The following is a 15,739-nucleotide window of genomic DNA, read 5'->3' as shown; positions in this document are numbered from 1 at the left end:
TTCGGAGAGGCCTTTGACGGTCGGCATGCAAAGGGGCAATTGACGCGTCTTTCGATGCCCGGTCGTCGGTATGACGGTCGGTGGTCGGCATGCCAGGGGGCCATTGATGCATCTTTTGACGCCCAGTCGTCAATGTGTGAGGACTTTGTGGCTTTAGACCGTGTCAGAAACAGACTTGCTTGTCTGTTTCGGGGGCCTGTCATGTGGCGATCACGAAAGCGATGCCCCAGAGCACAGGGAACTTTCAGACCACCCCCTTGATGCTGTGCGTGGCTTTCCGGTTGGCGTTGTGGTCGACTTTCGGCCGTGGGAGGTGTGTTTTGAGTGGTGCGACATGGTTTTACTAGTGCCGCCGGGTGTCCCCGTAGCAAAACCGCCAGCCTGCCAGTTGGGGTCAGGGACTTGCACGCGGATATCTGATGGATCACGATCTTTCCAAGGGAACTTTCGATTACAGGAGGGGCAGAACTTAAAGGGTGTATCCTCCATCATGTATGGGGAAGGCAGCCTGGCAAAAAAAGTGGGTGGAGAAGGGCATATGCATTCTCTTAATGAGACTTAAGAATGAACCACTCTCCTTAATGTGAGGGCCGAGGACTGCTGCGGCCTTCTAAGGCCGTGGCAGAGGTTTGTTGAGACGAGGAGTTGTAGTCGTCGACGATGGTAATTCGTCCTTGAATCCGTTGCCGAGGATCTTGCGGCAGACGGATATTAAAGGACAGAAAGAATATTCTAAGTTTAATTTTTCTAAGCAATGGTGATAGCCAAGAAGGAACTCTGCGATGTGAGACAGGCTATGATGGCGGAAAGTAGACGTCACACTAGTGATAGTATTACTGGCACGGTCTGTCGACATCCCTTTTTGAGCTTCGAAAACAACAACTGTAATACTATGCATAGCATGTGATCTAAGCAGATTCCACAAGCCAGAGAAATATATGTCATGTATTACTCACTGTAATAGCATTTCTGATGATTGTATCTGCTTAGATTCACATGCTGTGCATACAGTCCGACATCTAGTGGAAATCACAGTGTATTGTATTTTTTTTCTCGAAGATTGAAAGGGGACGTTGACTGTAACACTATCCCTAACGTGACGTGTAGTGTACCCAAAACCCCTCAGGCATCGAGGTCCCTCTGGTTGTGTTTTTTTCTGCCGTGAAGGAGCCTTATAGTCCGTGTGAGCAAATACAGAAGAGAGAAGGTGTAAGAGGTCTATACTCCTTCTTCACAAGGGGAGGCAGGGTGGGCGCATGTGAATCTAAGCAGATACAATCATCAGAAATGCTATCACAGTGAGCAATGCATGTTTTCTGATGTTTGTGAATCTGCTTAGAATCCCATGCTGTACATAGACTAGTGAGCAGTACCCAGAGCTGATGGTGGGATGTGAGAAGGATCAGTAGCAAAGAGATGTCTTAGCACTGCTTGTCCCACCTCAGAATCAGACTTAGAGTGTGTATCTAGGTAATAGTGTTTTGTAAAGGTGTATATACGTAGTGTGTTTGCAACAAAACCCCCCCATTGCAATTATACAAAACTCAAGGTGGCTGCTTTGCAAATGGAATCAAGAGGAACATTTGCAATGATATATGATATGGCATTTGTAACGCGCCTATATATTAGTGTTTCAAGGCACAATGAGGCAAGGAAGGGGGAACAGAGGGAGGATAGAGACAATTATCTTACTAGGCCAAGTGACACTGAAATTGCGCAAGTGCATGGGAGGGGAAAAGTGCTAGGGGAAAGGGGAAGGGGCAGTGCTGTACATGGGATCAAAACAATAAGAAGCAGAGCGGCTAGCAGGTGGCAGTTGCAAGGGTACGTTCAGACAGCAGGTGTCAAAAAGCACAAGTAAGGGACCGTAGGGTTACAGATACACACCCAAGTGCAAGGGTTGCCGGGAGATAGTGTGGGTGTGCAACTGGGCGGGCAGGGACCTGGGCCCGAAATCAGAGGGTAGCCAGGTGGCCAGTACAGTATCAGAAGGGAAATCAGCAGGGGAGAGGAAGAGATAAGGCAGAAGCAAAGAGGAAGGTCTTGAGGTGCTTCCGGAGATGGTTCTCCTCAAGTTTCAGAGAGGCGGGGAGGCTGTTCCAGAGGGAGGCCCCCGAAGAAAGAGATCTACCACCAACGGAGGGAGTTGGAAGTGGAGGAGCGAAGAGCTCAAGTAGGAAGGTATTTATGAAGAGAGTCGGAGGTATTGAGGCCCCAGGCCCCAGAAGGCCTTGTGGACAATGCAGAGGGTGTTTAATGTGAATGTAATCCTTGCAGCCACTGGTAGCCAATGAAGAGATTTCAGGGCTGGAGCGATACAATCCCTGTGCTTGAGGTCAAGGACAAGTCTTCCATTCCTGGTCTGGATGAGTTGCAGAGGACGGGCAGTAGAAGCAGGCAGATTTAGAAAGAGGCTGTTGCAGTAGTCCAGCCTAGAGAGAACCAGAGTTCTAGAGACAGTGAGCTTCTGGGGGAAGGAGAGGAAAGGAAGAATATGACTTCTTAGAGAGGTCAGAGATGTGAAGAGAAAAGGAGAGTGTGGAATCGAAGATGACCCTGAGGGTCTTAGCCTCACAGGTGGGAGCAGCAAGAGGACCAAGGGAGGCCAGCCACAGAGTGACAGGAAAGGAGAGTGCAGGTGGGCTGAGGAGAATCTTGGTCTTAAGGCAGAGATAGTTGGCGGCACAGCACTCCTAGCAATGGATGCTATGGTAGCTCCTGTGCCACGAGTAGACTATGCTCTAGGCATGAAGGGTAAATCTCTCTTGGCAAGAGTGTAACACAGTGTGATGCAGTTTACGATTCACTTGGAGATAGCTGATTTAGTGACAGGGTCCTCAGCCAATGAAACGAAGAACCGATTTATTTTTCTTAGTGGCTTTGTTTTTTCCAGCTAGTAGATAACCGCTCTCCTTACATCCAGCGTGTGGAGGCTTCTTTCCGCCACGTTAGTGGGGTCCTGGAAAAAGGTGGGTAGTACTATGGACTGGTTTACATGGAACGTCAAGATAAATTTAGGCGCAATGCAAGGGTGTGTGCGCAAAACCACCTTATCTTTGTGAATCATGACGAATGGGTCCTGCACTGAAAGGGCCGGCAGTTCACTAACTCTCCTTATAGAGGTGATCGCCACCAGGAAGGTGGTCTTGTAGGTGAGTGCTTTAAGGCTAGCCTTGTGCATTGGTTCAAAGGGGGGCCCCATTAGTCTGGTAATAACCTTTAGGTCCCACCTGGGAGCTGGGGTGGAAATAGGGGAATGAATTCTCTTTACCCCTACCATAAAGGCTTTCATTGCAGGAATTTTCCACCATGAAACCTTGCTCTGCGATGTGGTGTACGCCGAAAGTGCAGCTAAGTGGACCTTGAGAGAATTGAAAACCAGTCCTGAATCTAACAGGTGGGTTAGGTACAGGACGATATCTTTAGGTTAGCATTCAATAGGATTGATGTCCTTGCCATTACACCAGATGACAAAGCGCTTACATTTACTGGAGTAGCAATGCTTGGCGTTAGGTGTCCATGCATCTTTGAGGGAGCTGGAGGTGCCCAAACTCTATGGCCTCAGGAGCCAGGCTGCTAAGTTGAGAGTTTGAGGGCCTGGATGTAGTGTTTCCCCCTTGTCTTGAAACAGCATGTTGTACGGGCATGGCAGCTTACTGGGAGGGGAGACTGACATTGTCATGAGATGGGAGAACCAAGATTGGTGGGCCCACATAGGGACCACCAGGATCATCGTGACTGGTTCTTGGTGCATCTTGTGTACTATTCTGTTGAGCAGGGGAATCCGGGAGAAAAAGCGTATTCAAATTTCCCAGACCATGTTATCCAAAGACCGTTCCCCTTGTAGCGTTTCTGAGGGTCCCTGGAGGCGTAATCTGGGCATTCTCCAGAGTGGCGAATAAATCGATCTCTGGGAAGCCCCATTCTGCGAAGACGTTGAGTACAATGTCATCCTGTAGCTGCTACTCGTGCTCTATGGGTAGGGGGAAGTCTCTGCTGAGTACGTCCACCAGAAGATAGAGTTCCTCTGGAACATGTTGTGAAAGGAGGTACATTTTGTGTTTGAGAACCCACTTCCATATGTTCTGGGACAGTTTGGACAGCCCTAGAGAGTGATTACTCCCTTGTTTCATTAAGTAATACATGGCCGTAGTACTGTCTGTGAGGACTACAACGGTCTTCCCCTGGAGGTGTGTCTAGAAGGCCTTGAACACTGCTAGCAGCTCCAACAGGTTGATGCAATTGGGTGCTACCGTTGGGGACCATACGCTGTGTGCCGTCTGTTGAAAGAGGTGAGCTCCCCACTCAGTCAGAGATGAGTCTGTGGTGAGAGCGGCTTCTACTGCGGGGGAGGTGAAGGGTTTTCCCTGCAGAAGGTTTTCCCTTGACCACCACTGCAGAGACTGAACGAGGGCTGTTGAGACAACCACTAGATCATCCCACTGGCCTGAAACCATTGGTTCGAGAGCCACTCTTGAATGGGGCGCATGTGCAGATGAGCGTGAGGAACTAGGCAGACGCAGGAAGCCATCATCCAAAACAGTCGCATGGCATTGCGTATGGTCACCTGGTGACTGGCTACATATTGAGGGATCTGGAACAGCATGTTTTGAACCCTCTTGTGGGATGGAAAGACGAGGCTGTCTTTGGTCTGAATTAGAGCGCCCAGAAACTGTTTGACTTGATTGGGGTTTAGACATTTTTTTTAGACCTGAGCTGGTGAGTCACTTTGAGGTGGAGGCCAGGGAGCCTCTAGGAGTAGAGTTCCTGCCTCTACCCTTGCCCCTACGAGGGCCTCTTTGTTGGTATTGGTGGCTTAGAGATAAGCCTTGGCTGGAGGACCAGGGGGTTCTCCCCAAGCCGTATTGTCCATGGGGAGAGCGGGAGAAAGATTGCCCACAAAAGGACCAGCGTGAGTTAGAGCCTCCACGCTGGTGGAAGGGCTTAGCTGTGATCTGGCTGAGTGTTTTGTGTTCTTTATTCTCATCCATCATCAACAGCCTTCCCAAAAAGGTTGGAGTCCTCAACTGGTTTGTTGATCAGAGAGGCCTGAGTCTCGGGTTTAAAGCCAGAGATCTTCAGGTGTGTCTTTTAAGTAAGGTCTCCTGGGCTAGGGTGCGTCCAGCAGAGTTCAGAGTGTTCTTCAATATGTTATGGGTAACCTGTCTGCTCTCAGCCACGACCGCCAGCAGGCGTGATCGTGTGTGCTCTGGGACGTCTTGAAGGCCCCTCTTGGACTAAGCCCCATTGGACATCGCTGTAGCTTGCCAGGTGAGTGTTATTGTTTGCTATCCTAGTAGAGTAGGCTGCAGAGGCAGTGACCCGTTTACCCAGGGCATAAAGCTTTTTATAGCCTTTGTCCGGAGGGGCTTCTGCCGAGGACAGTGGAATCCCCAACCTTTTCCGAGGGGTAATAACCACCAAGGAGTCTGGTGTAGCATGACCCCTTATGTAGAGTGAGTCAGAAGGAGATGGGTGGAATAATTTTTCAGCCTGTGTGACCGCCCGTGTGAGAGATGGTGACAAGCAAGCCAGGGGCCAGGCGCCTCTTTATAGAGTTCAGTAAGGGGATAGCTTGATTAGTTGGAGGCTTCGCCTTGAGAATATACTCAACAACGTCTGATTCTGGAGCTGCCTCGGGTGCTACAATCTGGAAATGATCGGCTGCTCTTTTCAAAATAGCATTAAACATCAACTGGTCATCAACAGGTGACTAATCCCTCTGTGGAGGCGAAGAAGGGGGATCTAGACAAACGATGTCTGGGGTATGTGCCTGATCTTCATCCCAGTCTGTATTCTGATCATCTGTGTCTTGTGCAAAGGGATCAATATATTATAGGTATCATCCTGTGTTTGATCCTCTGGGACAACCAAGATATCCTCCTGGTGTCCCCGTCCAGGGATGGGGAATTTCTGCAGTTTGTAAGGAATGGGGCAGGATTCCTCTTCCCTGGATCTTTTGGGTGTGATGTACCTGTCAGAAAAGTCAATAAACTGGGCTATTTTGGCCATGTATTGTTCAAATCTCTCCCTAGTCCATAGGGAAGGGGCATATGGAGGTGGAAAAGGTTGCCCAGAAGGGAAGAAGATATCTCCAATAAGGCCTTATAGAGAGGCTGGGGGGCTTCAGAATACTCCTCTCGACGCGAGGGGGTGCCCTTGTGCTCTGTGCCTGCCGAAATGATGGCCTTTCGTGGATTTTCGGCAGTTGAATCGAAGGTCTAGATGCGCCTGATGGCGCAGTCGCGGTCAGTGACTCCACTGAGGCCTTCGGTGCTTCTGCGCCCTTGGACGGTGTGTCAACGATGGTATGTTTTTAGGGTGAAGGCCCATTCCAGAGCGATGCCCAGTCGCATGTCGCGAAAGCGGTGCTGTTGAGGGCGCTGAACCACAAGGTTTGGAAGGTGGCTTTGACATTTTCGGAGGCCCTGTTGGTGTTGTGCGTTTCTTCGACGACTCCGTCAAAGAGGCCTTAGGGGTTGTGTATTTTTGTATCCATGGTGCGTGGGTGCCCTTGCTGGGGTATAAACTCACCATAACCGATCCGGCGGCCTGTCTGTCAGGGCCAGGCATTGGGGAGCCTGTAGGCTCTGCTGAGTGGTCGATGGCTTCCAATTCGGAGCCATGGCTGCCGACGGATTCCTCGTCGTCTGAAGCGACGGCACCAACGGGGGAAAGGCTTTCAGCCTGCATAGCGTAGGCCACCCACCTTTTAGTACACCTGTCTTTAGATGTTTTTAGGTCGAAAGAGCTAACAGGACGTGCATGACCGTTCATCTTGGTTTCGAGGAAGACATCGATTGCATCGGCAATAGCTGTCCTGCGTTTCAAGAAAACTTGCCGTTATATGACGTGCAAAATTTAAAGGGCGTCCTCTCCATAGCAGAGGGTAACGTCAGTCAGACCAAGAAGAGAAAGAGAGGTAAAGGAAATACATTCTTAGAGAAGAATAAACCCAGGGCCCCACTCTCCCTACTGTAATGGCCTGGCCGGAGGGCCGAGGCCATGCGGTCGACGAGCAGGCGGAGATGTCTTCGGTGGCAGGAAACCCACAAGTTAGTCATCGAGAAGATTAGTCGGGAGACTAGACGACCTTAGGTTGTGGGGACAAAGTTAGCAATATAAAACTCTTCCGAGCTCCTCATAGGCGACCAACTAGGTTGGCGAAAAAAAACGAGCTGAGGGACCGCGACATATGAGGGATTTTGGGTACACTACACGTCAGGTTAGGGATAGTGTTACAGTCACGCCCATATCGACGTCCCCTTTCAATCTTCGAAAGAAAGAGGCAATACTCCACAATTTCCACTAGATGTCGGACTATACACACAGCATGTGCATAGCGCATGGTGTCTTTTTCAACAACTTTCCAGTCAAAACTGTGTCTGAGGTGGATTCCCAAGATGAGGAATATGTGGGAGGAATGTTTTCATTAGAATCAAAATCAGGATACAAAGATTGATTAACGTCAGATAGAGGACAACCTAGGTAGTCAAGGACAGTATTTTCCTCTTTCTTTAGCACTGACCCCCCCCCCCCCCGTTGCTCGCACCATAGTTCACAAGAATGGATTACAATACCTAAATGACAGTTTGAGGCAATATTTGATGAAAGTAAAATCTATACCCATGATCTTAAGGACTTCACATAAAAACGCACTAACATATGGTGTGGTGTGCCTGTGTATGTGAATTTAAATAAAAGCATTAAACGCTTAGCACTATATGAACTCATTTTTCTTTATAAATAAATAATAGTTACCTTGTACTGGAACTTTCATTAGCACTGTTCAAGATGTTTCCAAACTCAATTGCCCGAAGTCCATTTGTGTTAGACCTAAGAAAAAAACATTGTTAGCTATGTCTACTCCAAAATATGAGAGCGGAAACAATTGAGGAAAATAATCAAACCTAACACAATGGTGATTTTCCATGTCTCTTAGTATAGGAAGGTCTTGGATCTATCAGAGCAAAAATTGGAAGGTCCACTACAATTTAGGGACAATCACAGGGCACACTATCTTCTGACAAAGTCAGAAAGTAAGTTCAATCGGTTAATTGTTTTATTATTTATTTATTGTGTTCTACAGTAAAAATGTACTTTTAACACGTTACATAGAAATATGCATAAGCAACAAAATTCATAATCAATTCATACAATCATGTAATCCATTGCCAAATTCCCAATTCATTAACCATAAAACAATATTATCCAGAGAAACTAGGACTTAAAAAGGTATTTCAGCGTTCTTTAAAAATTCTAAAACATGAATGCACAAACTCAATTCATTACAATTTAAAATTCTTCTCCACAAGTCTTCTTCAGTAGTAAACCTTCCCCCAGCAACAGCTTGAGTCTTAAAATGTATCAAATTAGGGCACTCAACACATAAGTGCTTCAAAGTCTCAATCTCAATCTTACAGTGGCAGCATAGTCTTTGATCTTGCGGAATATTGAGACGCCTGCCCACGGTTTCATTGGTTAGTACCAGATTCAGAGAGGAATTGCCATAGCATTTCGGTGCTGGAATGCCCATGTGGGCGGGACAAAGACTGATATGCAAATGGATATTTCCCATCTGTGAAAGATACAGTGAGCAAAAACCGTGTGCTGCAAACTCTCATCTCAGAGCAGGTAATCATGCCATGTTCTTTCTGGAGATGAGCGCCTGCTACCTTTTTTGGAAGTAGTACCAGATTCAACCTGATTCTTAATAATTGAGTCCTGAAGCTCCTCAATGGATGTTTTTTCAGGTAGGGAGCAAGCACGTTAAAACTCTTACAAGACCATACAAAATGGTCCCCAAAACATTTAGCGTCCATAATCGTGGATCTCATGCTTGACCAGATGTACCTGTTCCATGCTAACTTAGCCACTTTGGGTGTAAGGCCCAGTTGATCAAGCAAGATTTCCTGCGCCTAAAAGCATAGATTCACAGTTTAGGACCCAATCATTAAGCACTCTCCAACCACCCTGTGACTTTACCAGGTTTAGTTCCCTCAAGCACCGAAGCTGTTTGGGGTGGGGGGGATTCATCATATTTGTAAACAGCTGGAGCTTAGCTCAATCCACCATAGTGTGGATAGAAAGCTGTCCCAGTTCAAACAAAATCCCTGCAAGAGGGACAGACTGAGGTATTTGCAAGAGACCTCTCCAGAGGACACCCTCCAATTTTGACCAATCTACAAACTGACTCCTGGTTTGGGCGCCATAAATTAGTTTTGGAACCAGTTGCTGCTTGTATAACTTCACAGCAGGTAGGAAGGAATATCTACGAAACTTACCATCAAACACTTGCAGTTTTACCAATGCCCCAAGGAACCTAGCCTTCCTGTCTTCTTGCAATTCTGGTCCTGTGACTTTATCATAGACTGTGAGGCCTAAATAAACAAATTTGTTCACTACCTCCAACTTTCCATTTTCCAGAGACCAGGGTAGAGTGTTACAACATCGATTTAGTTGAGTTTAGTGATAGGTCTAAATTCCTCATGAATCCCTCTACTGCTGTTAAAGCTCTCTGCAAACCAATAGCTGTCAAATCACAAAGGACAATATCATCCGCATAGAGCAAATACTGGATTACCAGGGTGCCCAGCCTAGGAGGAAAAGTATTAAATTGTCCAAAGGACCCTCCCAAGCAAAGCAGATAGAAACAAAACAAGAAAGGAGCCAACACACACCCCTGTCTTAAGCCCCTGTTAGTATAAATTCAGGGGGTATAATTACCAAAGGCATCCAGCCGAACCCTAATCTTTGTATTCATATGCCAAGCCTCCAGGATACCCAGCAAAGCAGCAGGGCACCCTTTCTCATGCAATTTTTTCCATAAAAGGGATCTATTCACCAGATCAAAAGCTTTGCTAATGTCTAGGAAAGCAATAAAGACAGGCCGGGATTGAATCTTAGCTTGATGTGCTAATAAGTCTAGGACAAAACAATTTGTGGCTGTGCTCAGGCCCTGATGAAAACCTGACTGAAATACATCCAAGGCCTTAGATTCACTCACCATTTTTGCAAGACTTTCAACAACATTTTCGCAAAAATCTTATTTGAAGCATCCAGGAGGGAAAATGGTCTGTAATACAATGGTAAGGACCTATCTCCTCCCTTGAATATCACTATTACTGTAGCTGCAGACCAAGTCCTAGGGAAACTTTTACTTGCAAGGATGCTGGTAAATAGGTCTGAGAGCACCGGTGCCCAGACCGACATATTGTCTTTATAGGTCAGATTTGAGAGTCTGTCCAGTCTCAGCGCGTTTGGATCTCTTTATTAAATTAATAATATCGTCCAAATCCCAAACCAAGGCCCCCCTGCCAGTCTCCCTGAAACCGGACCACTTAGTGAACCAACCCTTCCACCCTATACAGGTCAGAAAAGTAATTAACCCATGCCGTATCACTAACCGCCTGTGCCTGTAAATAAGCCTGTGTCCCTGCTGGCTTTATTAATTCCCAGAACTTCTCTGTCCTATTGCCTAACATACATGCCAGCATTCTCTCTGCATCTTTAATCGATAGCACACATTTCTTTCCTTTTAGCCAATTCCTATAGGATTGTCTCAATCTCCGGACCTTGTCCTTATAATCTACTAATGCAGCCCTTTTAAAGGAACTCACCTCTCTATGCAACTTTTTCTGCCCCTGGTTTGAGCCTCTATCTGTTGAAAACCTACCCAATAACTCTCTAATCATCTCATGGAAACCCTCTGGCGTGCATAAAAATGCCATCTTGCCTACAGGGAGGTTTACTATTTCCCCAAGGAAAGATTTTGCTCTCCTTGGAAACCACTTTACATCGCTCTTACCTTGGTTTATTGCCACTGTAAGAATTTCACCATCCTTACTTTTCACAGGACCAAATATTCTATAAATCAAGATACAATGATCACTCAGCGGTATTGATCTAACTTCCAAGGTGTCCCCTTTTTCAACTAAATCTGCTGATACAAAGACATAATCCAGTGTTGTCTTCCATAACCCATTCTGCCATGTAAAAGCAGGAGGGATGTTCTTTTGTATGTTCCCATTGACAAGTACTAAGTTCCAAGCCTCTAATTCCTGCCTGATTCCTCTACCGGGCATCTTTACCAACTGTTATCCTGTTTTGAACCAGGTACCAATCATCCTCTAGACATTCCGCATTGAAATCTCCCAAGATTATCATCGAAGCCCCATCCACAGGGAGCTCACCCAACAGTGTAAAAGACAAGGTTGCGAGGGCCTCCTCCAATTCTTCCATTATAGGACTAAAATAAACGTCTACCAAGAACCATTTACTTAAAGGCCCCCCTTCGACTTCTTCCCATTCCAACAGGACCACCAAGAGGTCTGCCCTATCTGTTTCTATCTTGTGAATGGTGACTCCCAGAGACCGTTTAACAGCTGTTATTAGGCCCCTGTATGGTCTACTCCTCACTCCCCTTCGTGCCTTGATAAATGCAATCTTGAAACCTTCAATCACTGGTATGTCCTGCAGGAAAGTTTCCTGTAAACCGATTACATCAAATGATTTAAATAAATCATGGTTATTCATTATGTTCTTATATCCCCTAGAATTCGATGCAATGAGTGACCAATTAGAGCATCATGTGTGATCTGGGTATCTACCCCCGTCCCGTACGCCCTCCCCTCTCCGTTTCAATGGATCGTAAACGTAACCTCTAGAATTAAGAATCTCCTTGTTATAGGTGTCAGTTGATTGGTACATCGTGCCCTTCCTGTCTTGGTAAATAGGGGCCAAACTAGACAATATTGATGGCCCTTAGATAGTTACTTCAAAACCCAATGTCAAGAAGCGCTCTCTCTCAGCCAAAATAATTCTTTTGTTAAAGACGACCTCAATTGAAGCTTAACCATATCCAAACAATCATCAAATACAAATTTGACATTTCTTATGTGCACTGAAGATAGCAGTCTCAAATTGGGAATTTCCTGCATCAGAGCCAAAATATAATGTCTGTTCAGTGGATATCTAGTAGAACTCTCAAAAAGTCGGTTAAGAAAAATACATGGAGAGTCTGCGTTCTTTACCACTTTTAGTGGGTAATCGTCACACTGTTGCCTCCAGCATTTCTTAGGAGACCTGTCCTGTATTTCCACGTTAGATCCAGGTTCCGCCAAAACTTTAGCAGACTTACCTTTGGGGACTCCCAAATCCACTTCTTCCACTACCCTTGAAGGTGGGACAGGCATAATTAAATGAACCTCTGTCAAGGGCAAATTCCCTGGTACCTCCTTTGCTACCACTGGTTTGGAAAAAAATAGCATATAGTTTCTCTACCTTAGGTGGCTGGCAATTTAAACCCTCTTCTGAGAGTATGCCACCATGCGTATCTAATGGGCGATACAAGGGCACCGCAGTATCCTCTCTTAGCAGACAGCACTTCCCAAGGTCCTTACCTACTCCCTGGTCAATGTTGAAGCGGTCCCCTGTACCCACAACTTGGTTGTCCTCTATAACTTCCTCCTCCTTCGGATAAACCGAAATATTGCTCAAATCAAATGAGGGACTTTCCTCCTCCTGGATGTTATTAACACGTGGTGTAGGCTTTCCAGTTTCAACTATTCCCACCCTGTCTTTACTGGGCATTCCTTTTTTAACTTTGAAAAAGTCTCTTTTCTTACTTCCCAACACATCCCTGTCGATCTGCATGTGTTTGTCCACTGCCAGCCTTAAATTACGCAGACATTTTCTAGAACCCTTTTTCTGCTGGAACGGCGGGGGCTTAGTGTTTTTAGATTTCTTTTATGTGCGCCCCGGACTAATTTCATTACGAGGGATCTTTCCATTAGGCCTGCTACTCAGGGGTTTCTTTTTCCCTGATCTGCTGCAAAACCCAGACACGACACTGAAGGAGGGCCCATAACCAATTGTTCTTCAACCTCTGCATAATCAGAGACCCCCCTCCATTCCCTCATTTACCACCAGGTTTTGCCTAATTAGAGCCCCCCCCTCCCCCTTGCACCAGAGAACCCTCCCCTACCACACCACTCCAGTCCCTTTTAGGACTGAGACTGCCATTATATAACCCTCTAATAAATGTACCTTGTTCAGAATTTCTTTCATTGTTTTCCTAAGGTCCCGGATTTCAAAATTTAATGTGTCATAACCTCTATCCATAGAATCCATAATTCTGGACAAGACTGGAAATGACAACTCATCCGTTAAAGGCAATTGCTCCTGGAGAGGAAAACTTTTCCCATCCGGACCTTCTTTGTCTGCAACAAGTCCTGCCCCCATGCTGTTTATATTTAAGGTTGTTTCCAACACATCTTGACGACCCCCCTCTCCCCTTGGGAAACCAAAACCTGTGAGGCCACCCCCTTCAACTACTTTATTATGTAGTTGAAGTTGAGGTGAACCCTCAATACAGCCCCTTTCTCGTAAAGGGGATTCTGGGATTACCCAATCTTTAGATTTGAAGTATAACAAACCATGAGCTTTGCTGGCTAACTCGTGTGAAAGCAAAGGTGCCAGAATTTAGTTATCAGATACTAGGTCCATTTCCCCTAGCACTGCCTCTGTCACCATAGAGTTAACATTTAATTCAATGTTGGCAAGAACCAGATTTATATTTCCCACAGCCTCGGCCATGGAGTCCATAGAATTTGAGGGTCTCTGTATTGCCTCCTGCTCCACCTTCACTTGCTTAGACACTGTGTGTGGGCTACCTGCCAAGGTGTCTTCAACTAATGGTTGTAGGTCCCCCTGAACTCCAACTAGGGTCAGTTTGGCTGGCAATGGGAGAGTGATTATTACCTGCGGAGGACCCCTGCACCCCTGCAATGGGGATTCCTCTGGTAAGTGTAACACCCATTTAATGAATGTTAGTCTAACGATTAATCACCTGCAATAAATAACCCCAAGAAGGCTGTAAAATTTGTTTACTCTGAACTTTACTTAATAAAACTCGGGGATAATGAAAACGAATAAATAAATAAAAATGTATTAAGAAAAGTTAAAAATTGTTATCCAAATGTATATTCCTAAAACAGGCAGTAAAATGCAAATGTCAGAATAACTCCTCCTAGAGTACCTGTCTGTGTAAAAATACGTCTGTAGGAAATAAACACAACCTCAATCCCCAATCCTAAATAGAACAAGCAGTACAATATAGTAGTTATCCGATATTGCAGCAAAGTACTTCTTCACAGACTCCACTAAAATCACAAAAATGGGGAGAGATATCTCGCAACCCCAAACTGGCTGAAAAAATACAGTATTGTCTAAATCTTAATTAGTGGGTCTCAATGGGGAGAGCCCTGCTCGCAACGCCAAATCACGTTAGATCAAAACTGCCATTCTTCCAGAAGAAAACACAGTGTTGCGTTACAAGACACTGGCCCTCATTACGACCCTTGCGGAAATCAGCTGACATGACCGCCATAGCGTAAATAGCGTTTCCGCCACTGCACGATGGAGGAAAGTGCGGCCAATTCTGACCCATCGGGCACGAGCATTACGCCATGGCGGAAGTGCAAAGTCCGCGATGGCGGAAATGACCCCAAAACGCCCCTTACCGCCGTCGTACGTCGCCCTAGGTGCAATTCCGCCACCCATATTAGCGCTCACCGTAATGAGCGGTCAGCGCAAAATACGGTGACCGTAAATATACGGAAACGGAAGTAAAAACATGGGGCCGGAACGGGAAACAGCACGCCGTACACCTATAAAAGCAGAATCCCAACACAACCATTAAAAATCCGACCCTGAGACACATCCCAACCCGTTAGCCACCCCAGTTAAAAAAATAAATATGGGAAAAGTTGCTAAAAAAGCGTGCGACCGCAAGCGGCAGGTCCACTTCTCCCACGAGGAACTCACCGTGCTCACAGAGACCCTCCAGGAGAACGCTGCCGTCGTCTTCTCGACGCAAATGACCAGGACGGCACTTGCGAACAAGAAGGCCATATGGGCGCTGGTGGCACAGCGGGTAAGTGCGGTGGGGACCGCACCCCGCAACCCACAGCAATGCAGAAAGCGATGGGACGACCTACGGATACGCGTCCGGAGCATACTCTCTGCCAACCGGAACATTGCCACAGCTACCGGGGGAGGATCGGAATCACCCATCAAGTTGACCCCCTGGGAAGAAATCTGTGCCTCCACCATTGGAATGGAGAGCATAGAGGGAGTCGGAGGGATGGAGAAAGGAGTGCAGACATCAGAAGAATCAGGTAGGTGGCCCAAATTAAACTATGCCAAATCCACAATTACCAACCATGTGTCCCCATAGTGCACTAGAAACACATGTCCAGGAGAACGTCCAAATACATTGCCATGACAGCGCCCCTTAAAAGTCAGATTAAATAAATAAATATTTACAAATCCAAAAAACACACTCTACATGTGCAGCATGCACACCCTAACTGCAGACTGCCAAATAACTGCATCCCCAATGCACAAAAAAATGAGACCACCTCCAAGGCCCTGACCCAAATCACCCCCAGGTACCACCCCAATGCATGTGATACAATTGCCATTACAATTACCACAGACCCATGAATAACGCTCGCCCTCCTTTACTCCACCACAGGGTCAGATTCCAACGACGAGCTTCAGGACAGCCCTACCAGCACACCTGCAAAGAGGGCCAAGGCCAACGGCCAAAGACCCTCCACCTCAGCTGCACGGATCAAGACACGTCAGCAGCACGAATCGAGTGGCAGCACACTGGAGGGGACATCAACAGGCACCCCAGCAGCCAGCATGTCCACAACAGCAGCACCACAGGTCC

General features: G+C 46.6%; 1 protein-coding gene across 3 annotated transcripts in view; it reads right to left on the bottom strand.

Moving 5' to 3' along the window:
• The window catches only part of ANAPC4 (anaphase promoting complex subunit 4), a 1,458,106-nt gene that overhangs the window by 259,535 nt on the left and 1,182,832 nt on the right, over positions 1-15,739 (bottom strand). For all 3 annotated transcript variants that reach the window (XM_069631855.1, XM_069631854.1, XM_069631856.1), the window contains one exon: positions 7,762-7,836. In XM_069631855.1, coding sequence (XP_069487956.1) covers positions 7,762-7,836 — 75 coding nt within the window. The remainder of the gene's footprint in view (positions 1-7,761; positions 7,837-15,739) is intronic.

The sequence above is a fragment of the Ambystoma mexicanum genome, chromosome 6q (assembly GCF_040938575.1).
Source record: "Ambystoma mexicanum isolate Mex_15411 chromosome 6q, UKY_AmexF1_1, whole genome shotgun sequence".
Lineage (NCBI taxonomy): Eukaryota > Metazoa > Chordata > Amphibia > Caudata > Ambystomatidae > Ambystoma > Ambystoma mexicanum.
Note: the sequence above shows the minus strand (reverse complement) of the source record. Positions and strands in the feature narration are given on the sequence as shown.